This window comes from Lycium barbarum, chromosome 2 (assembly GCF_019175385.1).
Source record: "Lycium barbarum isolate Lr01 chromosome 2, ASM1917538v2, whole genome shotgun sequence".
In the NCBI taxonomy this organism is placed as follows: domain Eukaryota; kingdom Viridiplantae; phylum Streptophyta; class Magnoliopsida; order Solanales; family Solanaceae; genus Lycium; species Lycium barbarum.
Window position 1 is genome coordinate 148,987,653 of NC_083338.1, and position 24,810 is coordinate 149,012,462.

Below are 24,810 nucleotides of genomic sequence, written 5' to 3' on the forward strand. Positions count from 1 at the left end.
TTATGCCGGTTCCAGCATAAAGTTATGCCTGTTCCAGCATAACTTCATGAATTAAGTTAATTTATGTGTGTCTTGGTTTTTGGTGTTGTTTTGTTAATAATTTTGGTTTTTATGCAATCTTATGTGTTTTTGGTGTTATTTTGTTAATAATGTTTTGTTTTGGTTATGAAAAATTAAAGTTTGCCTCTCACGGCATACTTTGTAATTTTGTAAACTGAAGTTTTTCCCCTTCTGATAGACTTTTCTAGTTCGTAACACTTGCGTAAATTTTTATTTTGCTTATGAAAATGAAAGTTTGTCTCTAACAGCATACTTTGTTCTTTTGTAAAGTGAATTCCTGCCTCCTCCGGCAGACTTGTCTAATTCTTAACACTTGTGTACTTTTTTATTTTGCTTATGAAAATAAAAATTGCTTCTAACAGCATACTTTGTTCTTTTGTAAAGTAAACTTCTGTCTCCTCCGGCATACTTTTTTAGTTCTTAACACTTGTATACTTTATGTTTTGCTTATGAAAATGAAAGTTTGCTTCTAACAGCATACTTTGTTCTTTTGTAAAGTGAACTTCTGCCTCCTCCGGTAGACTTGTCTAATTCTTAACACTTGTGTACTTTTTTATTTTGCTTATGAAAATGAAAGTTGCCTCTAACAGCATACTTTGTTATTTTGTAAAGTAATCTTCTGCCTCCTCCGGCATACTTTCTAATTGATAACACTTGCGTAAATTTTTGTTTTGCTCATGAAAATGAAAGTTTGCCTCTAACAGCATACTTTGTTCTTTTGTAAAGTGAACTTCTGCCTCCTCCGGCAGACTTGTCTAATTCTTAACACTTGTGTACTTTTTTATTTTGCTTATGAAAATGAAAGTTGTCTCTAACAGCATACTTTGTTCTTTTGTAAAGTGAACTTCTGCCTCCTCCGGCAGACTTGTCTAATTCTTAACACTTGTATACTTGATGTTTTGCTTATGAAAATGAAAGTTTGACTCTAACGGCATACTTTGTTCTTTTGCAAGGTGAACTTCTGCCTCCTCCGGCATACTTGTTCAGAACTTTGCCTGATTATTTTTTGTCAACTGAAGTTACTATAATTTCAAGTCTAAGTCATTGAGCATTGTATACTAATCAAATGGAACGTATAAACTAATCAAAATCAGAACAAAGCAATAAATTTGATCAATTCTATGTTGTTGAATAAAATTATGATTCGCAATGTTGAATCTCAACTGAATATCAGTTGTTTAGTTCATAGAAGATGATTTGTTGCTATTTTCAAATATTAACAAATCTAAACTTAATAAAGCATCAAATTGAGTTGAATTACGTTCAATTGAAACGCTATATATTATGTATTTTCCTTTTCCGACGTTGTAGCAGCAAAATCAATGGAGATTTCTCCGGTGAAATGTTGGAACGATGGAACGATTGAAAGGTTTGTTGTTGGAATGATGAATAGGTTTAATTGGATGTTTGGGGTTCGTTACAGACTTTCAGGTTTTTATATGTTATGGGTAGGGGTAGTAACGTCTTTTTCTTATTATCTTTTAGCTCAGAATGACAAATATTAAAGACCACGCATTACAGGGGCAAAAATTAAAGACCAGCGCATTTGAAGGGCATTCGCGCCAATTGCCCATTTTTATAATTACTCAAATATACGTTCTTTTTCATTTCATGTTACTAATTCAATCAATCATCAATATATATTACATATAAAAGGTGATGTGGCACCTCTCTTTGACCTGCAATGGTACTTATCTTTTTTCTCAATCTTTGACATTTTTCCTATTTTTCTTCACCTATGTGCTGTTAAAAAATATTGAAAAGTCTCTTCTTAAAATAGTTACTCAATATTAACTGCCATTTGATTATGTTTTCCTATCTTTAATAACCTTTAAGACCACCATTATCATTTCAGTTAAAAAGAATATGGCACCGAAGAATCCCTTCAAACAATCCTTTTTATAGAGGAACTCTAAACGTGAGTTTTTGCAGCCATAGTTGGAAGGAAAAGAAGAAATCTAAAGTTGTAAGTTTTCAAAGTTTTTGCTTTGTGTAGTTCACTCTGTGTTTTTTGCCTTTTATTTTTTACCCTTTTTGTTTCTTGAGTTTAAACTAATTTTGGAATGACTTGAATTGTACTGAATATTAATTTTCTGATTTAGTCTCTGCAGTGGAGGCAGAATATTTTGTGACATCTCTCATTCATGAAGGTATGATTGTGATATCTCTCATTCACGAAGGTATGATCATTCCTTCTTTCCATGCCGTAATACTATTTTGCTTAATATATTATAAAGTAGCAACGTTCTTTAATGGAGTATATAAAGAGGCAACTTCCACAAAAATAAATTGGTCTCTGAGACGAACAATTCCATATAAGGTGCAGTGCTAGCTAAGAATCTATATAGAAAAAGTCGTGCAAGAAGTTTGCTGAAGTTGAGCTTGAATTACATGGTTAATGAGTTGCATATGTATTTCTCTTTGGTTTCGAGTGATGGCTATTTTTCCTCTGTTTTTTTTTGTTCGTCAACTTTTTGTGACATTCATTTTAATTAAGTTTTTGTTGAAATATGTGATATAAGCAAGTAAGTTTTATTGAATTATCATGAGAATTAGGAGAAGATTAATGAAATCTTGATAAACAAGCTTATCATGTCAGACATGTTTTTGTGGTGGCCAGGGAATTTTTAATCATATTTATAAGCAAAATTAAGATATTTTATACGATCAGTATTGGAATATTTTGTTAGTGCACTAAGAGCATAGACATTCATTAATCTTCTACTATAATAACAACTACATACTCAGTGTAATCTCACAGGTGGGCTATGAGAAGGTGTATGCAGACTTTACCCCTACCATGAAAGTTAGAGAGTTTTGTTTCAGATGGACTATATACTACTAATCTATATATAATATAAATCTAGGCATAGACAATCTTATGTGGCATCTCTCTATGGCCAGGATTTAGATTTATCTTTTTTCTCCTTTTTTTGAATTTTTTCATGCATAATCAATTAATGAAATGGCTTAAAAAAGCCTCACTAATTAAACGTGGAACTAATGCCCAAGTCTCAGTAATAAAGTCGCAAAATAAATGTTGCATTATGCATCCACTGTTTCAGAATACTAGGAAACGCATGCTTTTTGTTTTCCTTTTTTTTCCCCCTCAATAAATCAAAGAGGGTCCATAATTACTATTCATTAGATTTAGAGAGTATATATAAATTTCTGAAGGATGCGTTCATTGGCTTCTTTCAAACGAGAAATCCCACATAAATCCATGGATTCAGGTATCAAAATTTTCTCCTCACTAATATCTTCATCTTTGTAATTAATGAATTTGTTAGTTATGATTTATTTTCTTTGTCCTTTTTCAATTTTAATCTGTCCTTCTATTGTGTAAGTCAGTTTCCTATAACAATCTATGCAAGCAAGAAAAATAACTTTGCCGCTCTTTCCAATCTCTTTGCGGATTCTCAAGAAAATAAAGATCATTGTTAAATTTGGTGTCTCAAAAAAAAAATGGGCTGACAGTGTTAAATCAATGATCTCTACAGTGTTATTTCCCTCTCAATTGTATAGATAGTATTGATTCTACGATGGAGGATAGAAAGGCAGAGATGTATGCGGAGAATACATTCTATATTGATAGTGCTTTTCAACAGGACAATATTTCTTTTAGGACGATATATTTGACTAATTCTAATTCAATGTGAAAGGGCAGTCATTCTGATTTGTACGTTTGTAACTTTTTTTAAAAAAATAATATATTAATTGATTCTTTTGGCTCAAGGAATTCAGTAATCATGAGCATATATACGGATATATCTTGTGTTTAAGTAAAACTTGAATTGTTGACATACTGCATTTCTTGTAGCCTTATGAACGCTATGCCTCATGTAATTATTGTATGCTTTCAACGGGCTAAGAATTTTTTTATTGTAAAAGGTGTGGCTCATAGCTTTGTGGGAAAATGTAGAGACTAGAAAGTTTTGTACTTACTTTTTTTTTTTGTGTGTGCAAAGTTGGAGAATTTGGAGCGGTATACTCCTTTCTTATTTGGCAATCGATTAGATTATTACGATTAAGGAATCGGGTGGGTGCGGGATATATAAATTCCATCTCTTTCGTTGAAGGGTCTTCTGCGGTACATTCCAAAAATACAAATTAGCCCCGTGAACGAATATCGGGTACCGAATGATTTTACTAAAGAAAAAAAAATACAAATGCAGATTATTATAGTGATCACTTAATCTACATCTTTTTATATTAATGTAATTCTGAACTTACGTTATATAAAAAATATGATGATAAATTCTATTATTTCTTATTTCCTTGAACATTATTTTCATTCGTTATATTATTTTCTGAACTTTCAATTTTAAAATTGTTTCTTATTTTCCCGAACATAATTTTCATTATGTTGTTATATCAATTTATGGACTTTCAATTTTTCCTTATTGTATATGGGATTTCTATGAAGGTATAATTTTTTTGTCTTTTTATTTAACAATGAAAAGTGATTCTTCTTTTTTGATTTAGATCTTCCTCGAATTGCTACTTTTTATTTTAAAATTGTCTTTTTCTGTTGGACTAAAATTCTCTATTTCTTTTGAGACCAAATGTATCCATTATTATGAATAAAAATTACCTCTAGATATATTAACTAAATAGTGGTTATTAATTTTAATAATAAATTATTTGTGGACAAAATATAAATAGTAAGACAAGCTAGAAGACTCATGTTACATATTTTTTTTTCCCTATAATATGAAGCTTAGCTTCTCTTTCCTATGATAAGATTGTTCCTCTAGAACTACGAGACACTTTTATTTCCTTTTATATGTATTTTATCTTATATATTTGATCATTTGATTTATATATTTTGCTTATGTATATTTTATATTTTATATCTGTATTGTAAATTTTGTTATAAACTTTTAGCTTTTCGATATCAACTAAATATATAAAGACCGCGCGAAGCGCGGGCTATTTCACTAGTATTATATAATTGTGATAGATCACTGAGATTACACCTCTTATTGATCACCAATGACATTAATTTTTTTTTTCATATTCAATTATTAGGTATTTTTAATGACTCATTTGCAACCCCGTGGATCCATCTACCCCACAAGTTCAATTCTGCCTTTCCAATTCTTAATTTCAGTTTCAATGCTGAATTGAGTGTAATAAACGAGTACTAAATTAAGGCAAAGTAGGAAGTATTAAATTAAGGAATGAAGTTTCTGCCTCTCTTCACCGATAAAACTAATAGATAATGGAAGAGTAACGTTTTTCATTCCAATTCTCAACTTCAATTATGAGAATTGTATTGAATGCAATAAAGAAGAGTTAACTTTCTCTCATATTTTTCATTTCAAATTATTGATAGAGATTTTTGTCGTGATCAGGCTAAACTACAAAAAGGCCTTCGTCATCTGAGGAGGATTGAGAAAAACATGTAATTGATTAACAATGACTTTAAGTCTTTAATAAAGAAGAAATGATGGTGTGGTCACGAAATGGGCGGAAGAGATTGCAGTGGAGGCACAAGCAGTGGCAATGCAGTAACATTAGATTCTGCACAAATATTTGGGTTCGTACTTGGGATTGTTACATGTAATAATAGAAACACCATAATTAATTGAAGTCTCGAAGACTAATCTTTTTTTTTTATGCTATGATAATATACTATGTTTCTCTTCCTGCTAAATTTTGGGCAATGATGCCTCTATTTTTTGTGGAGTTAGGGTGAGAGAGACATACAAGTCTCCGACCACGGATGATTTTTTTGTAAGTACTATAGTTTTAGGCAATCATTTACGGCTTCTCGGTGATACTCCCAAAATATCTTTAGTGTCATAAATGTTAAATATCTTACGAGTTGAAACAGTATTTTGCGAATGAAATTGTAGCAACTTTCTGTTTTAAAATGTTTTTGTGACATCTTAAAATAAGAGAAAGCTATAGACCTAATTTTTTTATTTTTTTTTTAGAACAAGGTTAAATGCCAAAGAATTAACTGTGAGAGAAATAACATACTACTATATTTATAAAACAAATATGGAGTTTCAAATAGTTATTTTTGTATTTTTTTACTTGTGAGAATTAGTGAATTTCAGATGCGAGATAAATCGCAGTATTTTTTTTTAAAACGAAGTGAATGTACATTTTTGTTTTATGGATGCGCAAAGCGCGGACTATTTTACTAGTATGCTATAAATATTGCTCACTCTTTAACTGTCGGTAGTCTAAGCTAGCGTTTGGCTATAGATTTTGGATCAGCTTTTGAAAAATTATCTTCAAGCATCTGTTTGGCCATAGATTTTGGACAGATTTTGAATATCTGTCTTCAAAAAAAAATCAAGTTCCTTTTGGATTTTTGGGACTTCCACGCACAAACTTCAAATTTTTTCCAAATAAAATGCATGTCTAAACATAACTTCAAGTCCCAAAAATCACAACTTTAAACTCTCAAATTTTCAAGTTTAACTTCAAAATTTTATGGCCAAACGGGAGCTAAGTACTGTCCCTGTTCATTAATGAAAGTCAATCTGTTACTATTTGACTTCAAACATTAAGAAATTGTAACGTCCTATATCATAAGAGCATCAGACTTGTGTCCATGGATTTAACTGTGAGGGTCGTGGTGGAATGATTGGGATTTTCCTCACCCTTAATAAAATTTCTCGCATTAGAGTCATATGAATGGAATTTTTTTGTGTAGAAAATACTTTACCCCTTTAATAGGTTTACCCGCCATTTGAGAAGGCTATTGCCCACCATCTTCCTTTTCGAAAGAAGAGAACAAGAATTTATTAGAAAAGAACATCCAAATCATGCAAGAATGGATGATTCTACTGAATCTTCTTTACCATGAGCATATCATGTCCAATGGCTTTCATTTCTTTTTAAAAAAATGTCAGCTTCTCCATGTTGCGTGGTTTATGGATATGCTGTTACATGTTGTTGTTCATTACAGCCTGGAAAATTCTCTACTTCTAATCACCTAATATATCTTTGGCCCAAAATAGACTTTGGTGTGATCTTTGAACATGTTGAATTTTGCTAAAGTTTCATAATTTTGCTTAACACAGTTGTGAGGGAATCACATCCGATCCTTTGACTATAAGCAAAAGGATGAGGCAAATTATATTCCATTTCATTGGACAGTCCCCTCAAAGGAAGATGATCACTTTATGCTTGTTCTTGATGGGCTAAGCCACTCTAAAGAGTGAGGGGATCTTTACACAAATAGCTGGCTGGATTCACCGTTTTTTTAGTCTGTATACACAGATTATATATTGATTATAGACGGTTAATACGTATAATATATGAATTACATTTCTATTATATATCCGCCGGCTACTTTTAGTTTAAGCAGTCGGATGGGCGGCTATTTAGGTTAATTTTTTCAAAGAGACGAGAAGTCTTTAAAGAGGGTAACTAATACAATACTCTCAATGGTAGTATAATATTGTCTGCTTTGAATTGAGTTCATACGATTTTTTAGGAAAGGCCTTACACCATAGGATCCCAGCACCTTATATGCTTTATTTTTCTTTTGAAATCCTAATGTGAGATTTCTTTCTCACACCTAATGGTAGTTCCATATACAGAAAACAATCGGAGGTATATCCTTTCCTTCTTTTGCAGTTATAAGAAATTTTTTTATTTCCTCATTTTTCAGGCTAGAACAATCTTAGCATTTGAGTTGGAAGAATCTAGAGAATGACAGAGAAATTCACATCTTGGACCAGAGAAGCACAAAAAAGGTAAGGTTAGGCAGCAAGCTGATCAATTTGCAAGAAGGGACCATATATAGGTTGCAAGAAGGGACCATATATAGGAGAATTATTACAGGGGGCTTTCCAAAGATTGTTGACAATAAATTGGAGAGATAACCATAGAAATCTTTTATCTCATTGTACCACAAAAGGCTCAAAGGATTATAAGGAATCCAATTATCAGTAGCATGAGGTATCTTGGAGTATATATCAACTTTTGAAAAGGTTCCCAAGAAAGTTGCAAAGTTGAAATTCTATGAAATGTTCATAGCATTTATCATGAGCATATTCATCATAATTTGGGACAGTGACCTTAAAATTTAAATTTCCAAAACCCCAAAATGAACTTAAGAAAAGTCCCATTATCTTGAAGGAAATTAGGTTCAAGAATCTACTAACATGTGATAAAGTTAATAAATTTTATGAATTGTTACTTAACTTTCTTCATGAATTAATTTTGTTACGTTGAGGAATTTGAGCTTTACTCACTATAAACAATGAAGTCACTAAAATATACCTACTTTAACTACATAACCTAGCAGTCAAGGCGACTTTGGATAAAGTTCAGCTATTTTAATATGACAAAAGATAATCTTGTGATTTCAATCATTTTAATGTAACAAAAAATAATTTTATGACTTTTGGTTACAATCGGTGAAGTTCAGTCATGAACATACATGAAATTAATCCAACATCTTACTGGACATTTTGGTCAATGTGGCAATCTTTGCTTGTGGCACTACCTCTTTCTTGTAAAAATGACAGCCAATTAATTAAGCTGAAAATATCAATATGGTTTTATTTCAAGTATATAAAACAAGAAGCCCTCTTCAAGTTGCAAAATGTGTTTGGGGCCAATGAAAAAAAGAAAGAAAAAGGAGAATACTGGTGATTTTAAAGATTGTGAGAAGGACATAACAAGTATCCACAAATATGAAAATTTTACTGGACACCAACGTGGATGATAAGGATTCCATTCCAAATATATGAGCTGGATTATCATGCAACCTCATTTTATCAGCTTGTACATTTCTTTTATTTTTGGCTTCCTTTCTCATTGCCATATTATTTTCAACATTTTAGCATCTTCTTACTCTTCGGTCGCTAATATATTTCTTTGAAAAAATCAAGTATTATAAGGTCAAACATGTAGAAATATTTTGTTAATATGTGACGGAGAGACTAGACTATAGAATATCTTTATCTACTCCGCTATCATATTGAAATAATAAATCGTGTCATTTGAGCATTTAATTAGAAAGAGAGACACTAACACGGTTAGAGTTCAACAGCTCCCAATGTAGTTCATGCATAAAGCGCGGCTTTTTCTTCTGAATTTACTGTGTAATTAACTTATATACACTGACAAAATAAATTTTGTTTACACTATTAATATGTTTTAACATGTTATATCAGGTTACCTGACAATTATTTCTAGGTTACAACTCCACTTCTTAGAGATCATTACATATACTAATTTCCCTTTAGGTTTCTCAATCTAAACGCAGGCCGTTTAATGTTCGAGGACACTTGAATAATCTTCAAATTTACAATACAATTAGAAGACAAAGATTGAGAACAGACGAGGTGATATGACGATAACCATAATTATACAGAAAAGGTAAGTACAGTACATGTTATTGTCAGTTATGAAGGGCTTATATATGCAGTTTAATTAAGTCATGTTGTACCCAGGATACTAATCATTGCACCACTAAAGGGTGTGGTAGATAGTTGGATCCTTTCACTTTTAACCAAAATTTTCGAATTCAAATTTAATTAGAATGAAAATTTCTTGTTTGGGTGTGCTTCTCCAGTCCCTCGATTTGAATCTGAATTATTCATGTTAATAGGTTTGAATGCCAAATAGGTTAAACAAAAGAAGGATATTAATAATTGCGAGATGACGATTATATCATGGATTAGCTAGACTAAACCTGTGCGGTTATACTGTGCGAATTCTTTTATTTTTAACCAAAAATTTCATTTTCGAACCCTATGGATGAAAAGTTTCTTAATAAAGGAGGTTTTTACCGGCTCCTCGGTGGGCCTCCCCCACTTGAATCTAGATTATTCATGCCGGTATGTTTCACATATATTGAGTGGTAGAGTTGTCAAATGGACGGATTGAACTGAATTTCAGCGAGTTACATGGTCTAATTTTGTCACTCCCACCGAATGGTTAAACAAAAAAGATATTAATGATTACGAGACAAAGATTGTCAAGGACGGAACCGGCTCCCCTCCAGTGCTAGTTCCATCCAGTTGCTCCAGTGCACCTTCTGATTTGTGACACTTATCACTTAATAAAATTAAAGACCCAGATTCATTCTTCCAAATATGACTCTCAACATACCCCTATAGAAAATCAAACCCAGTTCCTTTCTTCCCGCTCACACCTAATGAGTGCCGATATGAAATTGGTAATGTTATTCCCAAGTCACACGACTGAAAGAATAATGTATCAGTCTTAATTTGCCTTTCTCTTCTTTTGGGGTAATACTTAAAGCTCTTAATCGAATCGGCTCAGCAAAGGTTGGCAATTTTATGCCCATTATTGAAAGAACGATGGATTATTCTTATAGTTTGCCCTTTTTCTTCTTTTGGTGTAATCTTTTAAACTAAAACGAAGGATTACTCTTATAATTTTCCCTTTTGCTTATTTTGGTGTAATATTTAAAACTAGCTCTAAATAAATTCGGCTCCTTTATATATTTTTGATCCGTTAATATTAGCGCTTAACATTCATAAGTCATTATAGATTTACAGTAGTTGTTGAAGATTTGAAGAGAAAAGGAATTAAAGGGAGCGTGCATTAATTATCACAGTGCAGAAGCAGAAAAAGAAAGGCATGAAGGACACTCAGGGAAGAAGATTAATGGGTTTAGTTCAGTGTGATATATTGAATGATTAGAGAATGAATCTGGGCCATTAATTTTATTAAGTGACAAGTGTCACAAATCAGAAGGTGCATTGGAGCAACTGGATGGAATTAGCACTGGAGGGGAGCCGATTCGGTCAAGGACTAGCTGGACTGAACCTAAACAAATGTACAGCTATTGTACGGAATTCTTCTGCTCTCTTCCATAAGAAAATGAAAGAAAACATAGCCAGCTAACTGATATGGAATTTTGTTTAAAACAGGCAAGAAGAAAGTGAGAAAAATACAGACCTTATCACGTTAAAGATTTGTCCCAAAAAGGAAAAAAAATAAAAGCTACTTTTCATATATGTGCCATGCACACAGCTTGATCTCACTCTCAACGTTCATTATATGTACTACATCTTCAAAATAATTTTAAAAATATGAAAAAATGAAGATTCTTTTTACCACTTTTCAGCCTCTGGAAATTGATTTTACCATTTGCTTTTTCATCCATTGGGAAGTGAACATTTATATTTTACGTTACAACTAAGAAAAACCCAGAACTTTGAGATCTAGATAGAAAGTGAAAAAAATTTAATATGGGGTTAGGGGAACCACTTTTCTTGGATTAAGGAAACCCTGTCTAGGCTATAAATAAAATATTTCTAGCTAATAACAATCTTAACTATGCCTCGATCCAAGCAAATCGGGATCGTCTATATGAATCATCGCTGATCATGTTATTCTATTTAGGCTCATCTCAATCTAATATTATACAAAACAAAAAATAATGAGACAAATAGTACTAAAAGTTGTAAATAGTTTTGGCATATGAATCTCTAATAGGGCGTTAAATAAACGTAAATCCTTTTTTTTCAATTGTGCCTTATTTTTCCCTAAGTTTGTATGGGTTCGAAGAATATTATAGGTTTTTTTGATATATGATTTCCTTCTATGCGTGATTGTAAGCATGTAGCTCGAATTCTTAAAAAATGTCGACGGACTGATTGTCGAATCCTCCAAAAGTAGTGGATTTTGTAGAACTCAATAGGGCAGCATTAGTCTACCACATTTCCAGGATTAACAAATTAATTTCTACTAGTTGGAAAGAAAACCACGTTGGCTTTTACAAAATGTCCCCTGGTTTATGTAAATTGTAACAACATATCAACTGTCAAGCTCAACAAAAAAATTAGAAAGGTAAAAAAGAAAGAAAAAGAGCATCCTCCTCACCGGCCCACCATATTCTGTCTCCTCATTGCTATATAAATAGAACAAACATGTTAACTTTCTATACACCAAAACGTTCTCCACATTTTCTTTATCATCACTTCTAACACTGATATACCTTTTTTCAAAATTTATTGCAAAATATGGCCACGAATTCGACATGGACTCACCAGCAAAACAAGAAGTTTGAGAATGCATTGGCTATTTACGACAGGGACACACCGGACCGGTGGCGTAATTTGGCCAAAGCAGTTGGTGGAAAAACTGAAGAAGAAGTGAAAAGGCACTATGAAAAACTTGTTGAAGATATTAATCACATTGAGTCTGGAGGTGTTCCGTTGCCTAATTATAATGGTGGTCGTAGCAAAGTCTCCAATCTCATGGATGAGGAACAAAGGTAAATTAAATAACAATCTCACAACGTACCAATTACTTATATATACTGATTTTACACTGTCCTCACATTGCATTTTGAGTAGATTAAAATAGAAGCATATTTTGATTATATGACCAATGGGATATCCGATTCTTCAAAAGCATATCTTATATACGCTGATTTTACACTGACATATATACTACAATAGATTAAAAGGATTTACTATGTACATTGACAATTTAAAAAGATTTTGCACCTGTCTGTGTACTTTAACATGTTGTATCAGATAACTTGACTTATTCTTTAGCTTATATAGTAATCTCATTAATTTTTTATGGACGGATATAACCTGATAGTGTAAAATACCGTTCGCACTGTCAGTCTATCATAGCTAATTTGTAATACTATTACTAGCATTTCATGACATGTTCTTAGTCTTCTCTACTCATACAAGCTCCAAAAGTTATTGTACTTATTTAATTTGCTATGTTTGATAACTTAAAAACTTATTTCAACACGCTATCCACGTGATAAATTGTAAGCTACCTCTTTTAGTTTTCTTTTATTTCTATAATGGGTTGGGATTGAACTAAATCTTTTTCTTCTTTGTCTTTATCATTTTTTGATAGGCTGAAGTATCTGAAGCTCCAATAAAAGCGAGAATATCGAAGCACGTGATTCATCAGGAGCCTATTTTATGTGAGCAAATGGAACTTATGATATGCAGTAAATTAACAAGTAATAACGGAAGGATATAGTTGATTTTGCCTTTCTTTTTCAAAACCTTTAGTTATCTTAATTTGGTTTTCATTGGATAAATTTCCTTTGAGAAACTATACATGTATGAAGTACGTCTCCTAAAGTGACTCTCAAATGTAATCTTCCATGTGCTAATGTTATACGTACTGGATTCCGTGGTACAAGTTTGTCCTCTTTATCTTATGGAGAATATACTCATTAATATTGCAGAGAAAACTATATCAACAGTTATCGCTAAGTAGCAAAAATATTTTAACTTTCGTTTATGTTGCCTAAATAACAGTCTCTGTTACTAGGGAATGTTGTATGATCACTTACGGTGAAAATCTCTTCACCTCTTTATAATGACGTTTGTCTGAACATTTTTTGGCTAATGTTGAGAAATATTATTATATAGAGAACACGTAATATAACATAACATGAAGAATCAATTCTAAAAATATTTTAGTGAAATATTGTCATAGAGGATGAATTGTTATAGCTAGAGATATTAGACTATATCGTAAAACTTTTAAAGGGGACACCATTATTACATTATGGAATTCCTGAAGAATGACACAACGCCACAACATTCTTTTGGGAAGAGGAAATCTAAATTAATCCCAAACGACAAAAACAAGTAAACAACTTTAAATCACTTCTCATACTCTTTTACTTTAAATCACTTGTCATACTCTTTTAAGTAGGTAGCTCGAGAGCTTTTATTGCAAAAAAAAAAAAAAAAAAAAAAAAAAAAACTGTTAAACAGGCTGGCAAGTTTTTTAAAATTAAAGGAGAACATTCAAAACAACAAATTAAGAACCTTGACTAGCTGATCAAGTGGAAAAATGGCCAGGATGAATCTAACTTTTAATATGAAACGCCACAGTTAATAGAGAGTGAAACAAAGATATAGACGTACAGTTTCCATTGTCAATTCCTTATGATGTTGTGGAGGATGCTATTGGTTCCTCGAAGAAGCTTATTAAAGGAGATATCTAGCTGGTTGTGGCCATTAAAAGTTTAGCCAAATCGAGATGCAATTAAATAAGCAATAACCAATCATGCCATTACGACGATGAGATGTAAACTGACGATATTTGAACGGACAACATAAAACCAGCAGAAACCCGATTATCAGGTAATCGATATGCGACATCCAGTACATCAAAATTATCGATCGCCAGTTCATTCAGAAATAGGAATGAGGTAGAAACAGGATCATAATCATATTAGAGAACCTCCTTTATAAGTCTTTCAGTGAGAGCTTTTGGGAGACCCATCACACTATCAGTTGAGCCAACCTGCGCAGATGAAAATCATCTTAAAACTATTATTATTATAAGTCATAAAGTATACTGAATCAAGAAAAGAATGGACAAAAAAAGGTAATATGCTGAATATTTGACATCAGATGTTGTTGCGAGTTACTGCTTAAGCACTAAAAGAGGATCAGAAAACTTTTCCATCAGAAAAAGAGTTATATGCCCTAAGTTTCTTAGTAGTAGGCAACCATGTCACAAAAGCATTTCATCAAGGTTGTGGTACTTGTTATTCTTTAGAGGACTTTTAGTGCTTAGTACAATCAAGTAAAAAAGGTTGGCATGGTTAAAGCCCACATTTTTATGGAAAAAGCAATTTCAAAAGGTATCTTTAATGGTACATTTTATACAAAGGACAAGTTCCTTTCACGAATAACAAAAACACTACTAATCTCTTTTCTATGCTTTAAGACACTTCTCGCTCAATCACGCCTTGTGCAAAAACACCCTCTCGAAACTCTAAAACGGCTATTCCATATACCTAATGAGCATATCAGCTTCTTCCTTGACATGAACCATTGGGAAGCATTAATAGAATTTATTTGGATTTGCATCAGGGATGAACATGCACAATCCAGAAATCCTGGCTTAGATAAAAATCACGAAGTTCTTTCACTTGGTCAGGTATCACAAAGATATTCTGTCCCATCATTTTATATTTATCAAATTTGCATCCATGGCTTCATAAAAGTTAAGGTCTCTATAAGGACAAAGGATCAGGCAAACAACTGTTAACACCACCAATATTATGACTTATGTTGGATGATATTAGAGAGAAGCGGCAGTGTACCACTCACCACTTCCTTAACATAAGGCAAAATGAGAGGATGTTCAATTATCAAGCCACCAGCTGCATAAAGAACTATCCCTTCTTCAATCTGATAGGGAAAAAAAAGATCTTAAGATAACAGCAACCATCATTTGATATGATCAATAACTAACAGTTCAGCTGAAAGTTGTACCAGTTTATCTATGACTTGATCTGGTATGTCATGGAAATAGATCTGCAACCAAAAGAAATGTTATCACTCTTCCTGGATGAGCGAAAATATATAAAGGAGATTATGCTGAAAATCTCAAGCAGTTAAGCTACACAAATAACTAAGAGAGAGACCCTTTTTTGCTCAACTAACTTCTACTTTCCACAAAAACTCTATCTCTGTATAACTTCAATTTGAACAGCTTGTGGGAATTGGAACCTTGTGAAGTGTTCACTAAGCCTATCCCAAAACGTAGAAGTCATTAATCAACACGGAACGTTTAGACTTTTATTATTAAAATTTAAATTAACAGATATGCATGGCAACAACTTTAGATTACAAATAGACGCAAATCCATTGAAAAACAGAAAGAACAAAAGGCCGTAGAGACCTGTCTGCTAATTGAGTACTGAGAAGAAATCAACAGTGGTACCTCTACTTTGTCCCATTCTCCTCTTCTGCTTCCTGTTACCAGGTTCGTAACAAGGACAGAACTCACGGTTGCTGCATGTCCATTAGCGTAATCTGCAAGTTGACAGTGTAAGACTAGCAGAACTACAGAACTAGTATGGTAAGAAATCAATAAATGCAATGGTAAACCTTTCATGAACTGTCGTGCTTCTGCTTCACTGGATGGTTTTTCCCTGACCACACCTTCATAGACCACCACCTCCAGATCATTTCAAGTTAGGATAAGATCATTAACATAGAAAGGCGCATACATCAAAATAAACGACAGAAAACAGAGAACAATTGGGCAGCAGAAAAAATTCCCTAACATGTAAACTAGAATGTACCATCACCAGAATTGTTATAGAAAGGCAATAGTGATGGAAAGATGATGCACCTAATCAAGTGGCAAACAAGTTTTTTGTTTTTTTTGACAATTTTAACATAAGTGGCAAACAGTTTTTAGAAGTGAAAGCACGAAACAGATGGGGGAGGGATGACAGAAATGATCTTGCAGAACAGCAGTCTGTTATGCAAATGGCTATGGAGATCCAATGAAGAGAAAGATGAATTGAAGGAGGTGATAAAAGGCAAATACAGCATTGAGGACTACTGGTGCAATAAACCAGTCAAGTCAAGATTTCTAATGATATAGGTCTCTGGAAATAAATCAGCAATTATAGGTGATTTTCCAATCTTGCACAAGATTAAAGGTGGGAAACGGCAGGAGAATAAGATTATCGCAGGATATCTGGACTGAAGATGCTCCCCTCTCAAAGGGATAAATAGATATATTGTCTAATGGACTATAGCAGAATGCAGTAGTGAAGGGAGAAGAAGTCCACACCAGAAAATAAACAATGGATTGGGAAATGGGGAGTCTTTCTTCTTTAGTAGAGGTGCACGGATTACATATGTCTGAACACCAATCAGATCTTTTTTTCTAATGATGGCGGTGCCTGGCCAGCTTGTGCGCACATCAACTATTCCACCGGGTATTTGCTACCTCCGACCAGCAGAGGTAACAGATAACTCTACCCACCAAGGCTTAGGAAGATATGAAGAAATCTCCTAGTTCCTCCGTTGGGGTTGGGACTTGAACCTGATACCTCATGGTTCCCCCACTTCATTGACCACTAGGCCACACCCTTGGATGCTCCGCACCAATCAAATCCGGACAGTGGACTTTGAAGGAAGATGGTATCTTCTCCATGAAATATTGTTATCAATTCATGCAAAAGGGAGATATAGAAGGGTATACACAGCGGGCATGTAGGATGATCTGGAAAACCAAGTGAAATTCTAAGGCAGCATGTATTGGATGGTTAGCTAAAGATGATGCATGTCAGACATTTCTTTCTACGCAGTGAGAACAAATGAAGGATCTGAAGCATGTTTCTGAACTTGACAGAGTGCGGTGGGTGATGCCTAATAACCTTAAGAGAGTATACAAAGCTGGCAAGGACCTGATGAAAGATCAGAGACAATTGTGAAGAGTTTGGCTAGAGATAAGTCACAGATGTTTCGAAGAGAAAGCAACATCCGTATCTTTTATAAAGTGTAGCTGCTTTTATCTATTGAACTTTTGGTATATAATGAATTTCTTAAATGAAATTTATAGCATATTGGACTTCCTAGACTCCTTTCTTTAACAAGGTAGGTATTAATTACAAAGCAGGAGGGTACTTCAGAAGTACAGGAAGAGAAGATCAAGTTCTCATCAATTATTTACATCATCATAGACTCCAAAAGGGTACTACTCCTGGTGCCTTCATGGTGCTATAGAAATCAATAGAAGATTTTTTCATTACAAGTCTAAAGAAATCAATAAAAAGTTTTGCTTTACCTATCAAAAAAGAATGTCCTATCACCCGAAAGAGACTATTGTATGAAGATATAGCGTAATGTACATAGACTGCAGGTACCATGCTACTGGAAACATCTCTAATAGAGGAATTATGACCTCAGATAAGTTAAGCGAGAATCAAAGGCGAGGCGGAAGTATCCTATCAAATTATAGCTGCTTCAATTGCCAAATTTACGCCTCAAAACCAAAATACTGAAATAGTCACTCTTTGGTGTCCTCGTTCAAGTTAATCTTTTCTTTTTATGACCATGTGAAGTTATCAACTCAAAAGTACTAAAATAGAAAAGTGGAACCAGCTAGTTGAACGCAATGTTTGACTTTTCGAAGAAACTAATGAAAAAAAAAAATCTAGCTAAAAATGAGTAAAATCAACACGTTCAACTTGAAAAGCACAAAGAAGCCTGCTACAACCTAAGCTTTAAACCCTCATAAAGCAACGAAAGCCTATTGCTATGAGTAGAACCAACAACTAACCATTTAAATTACAACTAAATCATCGAACAAACTGTACCAAATGAGACATGTTGCTCTAGGTTGTGCCAAGCTGCAAATTCTAATTACAGTATCTTACCCTAGCAAATCAGATTCTTAATTCTCGAAGCACACCAAGTATTAAAATGCATATTAACCGGTTTCTGCTGCTTAGGCTAAAAAGCACTGGCAGTCTTTTAAAAAAAAAAAAAACTGGTAACTGGCAGTCTTCTTGTTAAGCTTATATTATATGGAGTTGTAAACATGTATGTATCCAATATGAGTATGGTGTTAGTATCCGATAAAAGTTCATTTTTTTGGTAGTGTATTTTGAAGAAACAGTACTAAGTATCTACATCCACGTTTCACCAATTTGGCTCGGATACGTCAAGGAATGAGAAATCATATTATTTAGATTAGCTCTTTAAAAAGACACCACTTTATGCTCAAAAAGGAAGATTCTGTCAGAGCTGTTATATTTGAACCAAACACCTCTAGGAAACTAGTAAATTTAGCTGGGGGGAAAACAAAGCTAATGTAGTAGTAAAAGCATTATAGTAAGCCAATAACGGATATTTAACCATAAATGATGACAAGAACAGAAATTAAGTATACTTGGTCACAGGTAATTAGAAGTGTTGGCTCGGCATCCCCTTCGGATTCACCAATGGAAACCCTTGGTATGATGGCTTCGGCCTGATTACAGTTCCAGCAATTCAGGTTAATGCCAATTATGATGCATGCTTTGAGACTATATAGCAAAGTCCAATAAATGCAAACAATTTATCATTTGAAGAAAGAAAACATCTGTGAAATTGTGCAAGACTGCGGACATCACAATTATCATCCAATATCCCAACAAGAAATCGAATCATTTTGAAAGAAGAAAAGCAAATTGAGAAAATATAAAAGCAAGGAAAACAATACAAGAAAAGAAAAAGCACACAACTTTACCATCATTTAAAAGCACTGGCAGAAATAGCATATTATAGGTTTAATCTCATCAAACAGAAGCTAGAAAAATAACTTCGGGTGGGGAGATTGAAAAGGCAAAAAAGCAAGACATACTGTGTCAGCTGCAACCAAAATTGTCGGATTGACATCCTTCTCTAGGTTTTCAGTATTTCGAAATTTTGATATGATAGCATCAGCCTGACATGCAAATGCAGTTACGTGGAATTAAAATAAGCATTTTCAAACCAAGGCTTTAATTAAACTATGATGCAAACAGAAAACTCAACTCGAGCAGGAAATAGAAAAGTCTGCATGATTTGCCTAAAACATCTGATACAAAATAACAAAAATAAACGTAACTGAGCACTTTTAGAAATAACACGAATGTCACATTTAAAGTAACAGTTGAGATGGCTACAGATTCCCTAAAAGAGAAGTTTCACACATTACAAACAGCTATTCATGAATCAGAAACCAACACCACATACAAGAGAAAATCAAAACGGCATCACAGTATAAGCAATGTACCTTAACCCATATACCATTCTATATAGCAATTTCAAAGCAGTAAACCATTTCAAGAATATGTTATGAGATATCTGGACTTGCACAAGTTCTTAGGAAAACAAACCTTTGCCTCTGCAAGAGCCATAACTAAATCTTCGGGCTTTTCTTTCCGAATAGCTTTCTCATCTATATCTGCAGACTACATTACAAGAAACGTGTTAATCCACCAATTTTAAAAACAATCATTCAACTACACCTCAATCTCAATCTAGTTGGGGGTTGCTATATGAATCTCTCTTATCTAGTCAACTACGAATTGTAAATGGAACACCCGGTGCATGCACTAAACATGACACGTGTCTTTTATACTCCCTCCCTCCCAATTTAAGTGTCTTAATTTGACTGGGCACAAAGTTTAACGACTAAAAAGAGACTTTTGAATCTTGTGGTCCTAAATTAAAGATGTGTGTAATGTACTAAAATATCCTTTGAATCTTGTGGTTTTAAACTTGCCATATAGGATGTTTAAATAGTCAACTTACTAAATATACAAAGAGACACTCTTTTTGGGACAAACCAAAAAGGAAAGTAAGGCACTTAAATTTGGATATAAAGTTTTGTCACTTAACAATAACAACAACTACGCTTCAGGCTAAACAAGTTGGATTGGCTATACGAAACCTCACTATTCCATTTAAGCTCCTCATGTCATGTCATCATCACACTTGCTCATTATCATCTTAACAATATTGCTACTAATTAATAAGTATCTTTATCTCAATTTATCACTTAAACATAAAGGTGGCAACCGGTTCCAACCGGAACCGGTTATGGAACCGATTAAGGAACCGGTCCGGTTCGGAGTGGTTAAAATCTATTTTTTTTTTTGTTTTTTGTATTATATATATATATATATATATATATATATATATATATATATATATATATATATATATATATATATATATATATATATTATAGTATTTATTTGTATATTGTAGCTATATTTTCATATCGGAAACAGCCATCCTACCTTGGTAGGAGTAAGGTCTGCGTACACTCTACCCTCCCCAGACCCCACGTTGTGGGATTTCACTGGGTTGTTGTTGTTGTTGTTGTAGCTATATTTTCATATGTTATACAACTTTATAATTAAAGTTTAAATATTTACTGACTAACAGCCTAACAGCAAGTCAGCAATACAGAATAGTGTTTTTCGTATACATATATATGTATAACTTACGTATACTTATATATATGTATAACTTAATATATATATATATATACTAAATATATGTATAACTATGTACTATATACTCTATATACTTATATATATGTATAACTTAATATATATACTATACATACTTATATATATGTACTATATACTATATATACTTATATATATATATATGTATAACTTATTATATATACTATATATATGTATAACTTAATATATATAAATATATGTATAACTTAATATATATGTATATATATATCTACTATATATACTATATATACTTAATATATATGTACTATATACTCTATATATATATATACATGTACTATATACTATATATACTTATATATATATATATGTATAACTTATTATATATACTATATATATGTATAACTTAATATATGTACTAAATATATGTATAACTTAATATATATACTATATATATGTATAACTTATATACTTTAGTTTTTTTTTTTTTTTTTTAATTTTTTACCGGTTTAACCGGTCCGGTTCCGGTTTTACCGGTTTAACCGGTTCCGGTTTCCAAAATATTGGAACCGGACCGGTAAACCATTAAACGGTTAACCGGAACCGGTTAACCGGTTCTACCGGTTCCGGTTCCGGTTTAACCGGTCCGGTTACCGGTTAAAACCGGTAAGGCCAAACCGGTTGCCACCTCTACTTAAACATGGGTCAATTAAAATGATTTAGTGCAGGAACTGGTCCAAGTTTAAGTCTATTTGAATTGTAAATACATATCCACAGCAATAAGGGGTCGTTTGGTTGGGAAACAAATTATCCCATGATTAATTATTCCACCCTCCCACAGGGATAAAATAACACTACAACCCTGGGATTAGTTATAGCGCGATTTTATCCCAACCAAAAGTGGGATAAACTCATATCAAATTTAATCCCGGGATAATTTATCCCATATCCCTCGTACATTGGAAACTTACCATGGTTGTGAAGTGGTATCCCATGTCAGCTAAGATTTTTCTACGCGCAGTAGATGATGAACCCAAAATTAGCTGGAAAAACACGAGTTAATTGAACATTTTATCCAAAAAAAAAAAAAAAGGCAAACTATGCAAAAAAAGGATTTCAATAATTGAACTGAGAAAGTATATATATGAATTCAGTATAAGTACAACAAGAATTTTTTACCGTAAAGGAAAGCATTTACCTTAAAGTGAGGAGCATTGGCTTCCATTTTTACCGATTGGAGGGAAATTTACTGAATGAAGTGTTACTGTTTGAAAGGAGTGTGTGTTAATAGTACAGTCAATTGCCCTAATCCGCTTTTTACAACTCAGCGTACATAATAAAAGAAATACAAAAATAACCTTACACCCATAACTTACTTTTGTTGGGATAATTACGTTAAATATCCGTTCAGCCGGCTATAATTGTACAAAATATACATATAAATATATATACTTATACATATAATATATCTATGCATTTGGATAGTTAATTTCTAAATTATATTTGGAAAATAAATTAAGGCCAAATATACCCTTGTACTATCGAAAAAGGGTCAAATATACCCCTCATTATACTTTAGGTCTAAATATACATTTGCTATTATATTTTGGGTCTAAATATACTCTTGCCCTTATACTTTGGTCTGCTCATTTTAACGAAAAATGTACGTGTCATTATCCTATTGGTCTATTTTAAACTATTCCTAATTAATTAAAATTTTATCCATAATTAATTATCCAATTAAAAGACTCATGGCCATACAACCTACTTCAATGGCCGACGATGACCATGGCAATAGGTATGGGTAACGTGTCTATCTCAATAAGAAGATGGAGTGGTTGAAATTCAGAGGCTAGTTTCCAAGGAAGTAATTGCTCAGTTGGTAAACCAGCCATAAAAGTTCTCTCACGTTTTCATATTGAGCAAAGAAATGGCAACTGAAATAATAATTTAATTTCAATTGAGAACTGAAATGGCAACTGAAATCATAATTCAATTTCAAGCTTAACCAGTAGTATGCCAAACAGTAATAACTTTTAGGATCTTTGTGAGGAGATACAGTGCTTCAATAACCCTTGATTTTAACTGATGCTGCTGGATAAATTGCCACATTCTTGGGGATAGTGTTGGTACTATGTCGAGAGTCGATAAACAGCCGGCGGGAGGGTGATGCCATCGCACTGGTCATCGTCACTCCATGGTTCCATCAGATACAACTATCTTCCATGGGTATGAATCTTTTAATTGAATAATTAGTTATGGGTTGAATTTTAATTAATTGGGGGATAGTTTAAAATAGATCAATAGGATAATGACACGTGTACCTCCGTTAAAATAAGGGGTATATTCAGATCAAAGTATAACGGCAAGGATATATTCAGACCCAAAGTATAACAATGGGGGTATATTTAGACCCAAAGTATAACGACTAACGAGAGTTATATTTGACCATTTTTGATAGTACAGGGGTATATTTGGCCCTTTGCAAATAAATTATTCTTTAGTTTGATTGAAGAAAAATATTTTTAAATATATACTTCCTCTGTCCCATAATAAGTGTCATCATGGCGAAAAACACGTAGATTAAGAAACCAATAATATAATGTGATGCTTACTAAATTACCTCTATATGATAAATATAAATTATTTTTTCCTCTTGATTAGAGCATGCACAAGTAGTAACCTTTTGACGTTGGGAATCCAACAATACTAAGTTACTATGTGGTTTTTCCAATCATCATTTAAATATTACTTTAACTTGTCATTTTTTGTCTAAAGTTAGAATTGAAAAAAATAGTCAATTTATATCTTGGGTTCCTAAGATGATACTTATTATGGGATAAAAATCTTATTGTGGGATAAAAAAATTTAAATAAGGTGACACTTATTATGAGACAGAGGAAGTATATCATAACTATATGGTTATTTTTTTTAGGAATAACTACATGATATAACAAACAATAGTGGGTATTGACATTTAGTAGCTATAGTTTAATTTAACGGAAAAGGGCCTAAAATACCCTCGAACTATTGAAAATGGAGCAAAAATACCCTCCATCCACCTTTCAGCCCCCAAATACTCTTATCATCCACCTATTGGGTCTAAAATACCCTTATCACCACCTATTGGGTCTAAAATACCCTTATCACTAACATAATCTTTTCATTAAACACGTGTCATTTTTCTATTGGTTGGATTATAAAATTAATTAAACTAATTAACTTTTGCAATATTGACCAGATAGTGCCCCCCACCCCCCGACCCGACCCCCCCCCCCCCCCGCGTGAAAAAAAAAATTGAAAAAAAAGTTGACATTTTTTTTTGCACCCCACCCCGCACCCTACCCCTCCCCCGCACCCCTACTCCCCCCCCCCCGGACGCAAAAAAAATTAATATTTTTGAAAAAAAAAGTTTTGACGTTTTTTTTTGGGTTTTTTTAGATGGGAGGGGAGGGGGGCGTAGGGTGCGGGGTTTGGGGAGTGGGGGGAGGGGGAGAGTGCGGGGTGGAAAAAAAAGTCTAACTTTTTTTTTCAGCTGGGAGGGGGGGGAGGTGTAGGGTGCGGGGTGGGGTGCAAAAAAAATATTGTTACGCTTCTCAACTTCCTAGTAAAAAGCACAAGTACTGTGAAATGTCTTGATAAATTAAAATGTCTAATGTAATTGAGTTACCAAAAAAAATAAAATATCTCACCCTAAAAAACATGGTATATTTTCAACCAAAAATCTAAAAGGCACAAGTGTAGACTACAATATTTTTTTTGCACCCCACCCCGCACCCTACACCTCCCCCGCACCCCCCTTCCCACCCCCCAAAAATCTAAAAGGCACAAGTTGACTTTTTTTCCACCCCGCACCCTCCCCCTACGCCCCCCTCCCCTCCCAGCTAAAAAAACCCAAAAAAAACGTCAAAACTTTTTTTTTCAAAATTTTTTTTTTTTTTTTTGCGTCGGGGCGGGGGGTAGGGGTGCGGGGTGGGGTGCAAAAAAAAAAATGTCAACTTTTTTTTCAAAAAAAAAAAAAAATTCACCGG

At 33.3% G+C, this 24,810-nt stretch overlaps 2 protein-coding genes across 9 annotated transcripts; one reads left to right on the forward strand and one right to left on the reverse strand.

Moving 5' to 3' along the window:
• The first annotated feature begins 11,939 nt into the window (after window positions 1–11,939).
• LOC132628026 (protein RADIALIS-like 3) lies at window positions 11,940–13,188 on the forward strand. The gene is made up of 2 exons (XM_060343711.1): window positions 11,940–12,286; window positions 12,895–13,188. Exons 1-2 carry the CDS (start codon window positions 12,033–12,035, stop codon window positions 12,917–12,919), a joined length of 279 nt encoding a protein of 92 aa, XP_060199694.1. The 5' UTR covers window positions 11,940–12,032; the 3' UTR covers window positions 12,920–13,188.
• A 651-nt stretch (window positions 13,189–13,839) lies between these two features.
• Window positions 13,840–22,234, reverse strand: LOC132628025 (uncharacterized). 8 transcript variants are annotated; one of them, XM_060343703.1, is made up of 11 exons: window positions 22,156–22,234; window positions 21,978–22,043; window positions 21,751–21,822; window positions 19,679–19,753; window positions 19,162–19,245; window positions 18,709–18,789; window positions 15,906–15,975; window positions 15,697–15,830; window positions 15,288–15,329; window positions 15,123–15,203; window positions 13,840–14,307 (listed from the first exon to the last, which is right to left on the reverse strand). In XM_060343703.1, the coding sequence occupies exons 2-11, from the start codon at window positions 22,002–22,004 to the stop codon at window positions 14,236–14,238; spliced, it is 738 nt and encodes a 245-aa protein (XP_060199686.1). In that variant the 5' UTR covers window positions 22,005–22,043; window positions 22,156–22,234; the 3' UTR covers window positions 13,840–14,235. The 8 variants fall into 8 exon arrangements, with proteins under 8 accessions (XP_060199686.1, XP_060199685.1, XP_060199687.1 ...); XM_060343702.1 differs by lacking the exon at window positions 22,156–22,234 and having other exon boundaries at window positions 21,978–22,143; XM_060343704.1 differs by lacking the exon at window positions 22,156–22,234 and having other exon boundaries at window positions 15,739–15,830; window positions 21,978–22,137.
• Between the last annotated feature and the right edge of the window lie 2,576 nt (window positions 22,235–24,810).

Coding starts and splice junctions, on each gene's coding strand:
- LOC132628025 (XM_060343703.1), bottom strand. CDS start 22,004: ATGGAAGCCAATGCTCCTCACTTTAAG. Junction 19,246..19,678: donor TGGCTCTTGCAGAGGCAAAG/GTTTGTTTTCCT, acceptor TTTGCATGTCAG/GCTGATGCTATCATATCAAA. Junction 14,308..15,122: donor TGCCTTATGTTAAGGAAGTG/GTGAGTGGTACA, acceptor TCATCTGCGCAG/GTTGGCTCAACTGATAGTGT.
- LOC132628026 (XM_060343711.1), top strand. CDS start 12,033: ATGGCCACGAATTCGACATGGACTCACCAGCAAAACAAGAAGTTTGAG. Junction 12,287..12,894: donor CTCATGGATGAGGAACAAAG/GTAAATTAAATA, acceptor ATTTTTTGATAG/GCTGAAGTATCTGAAGCTCC.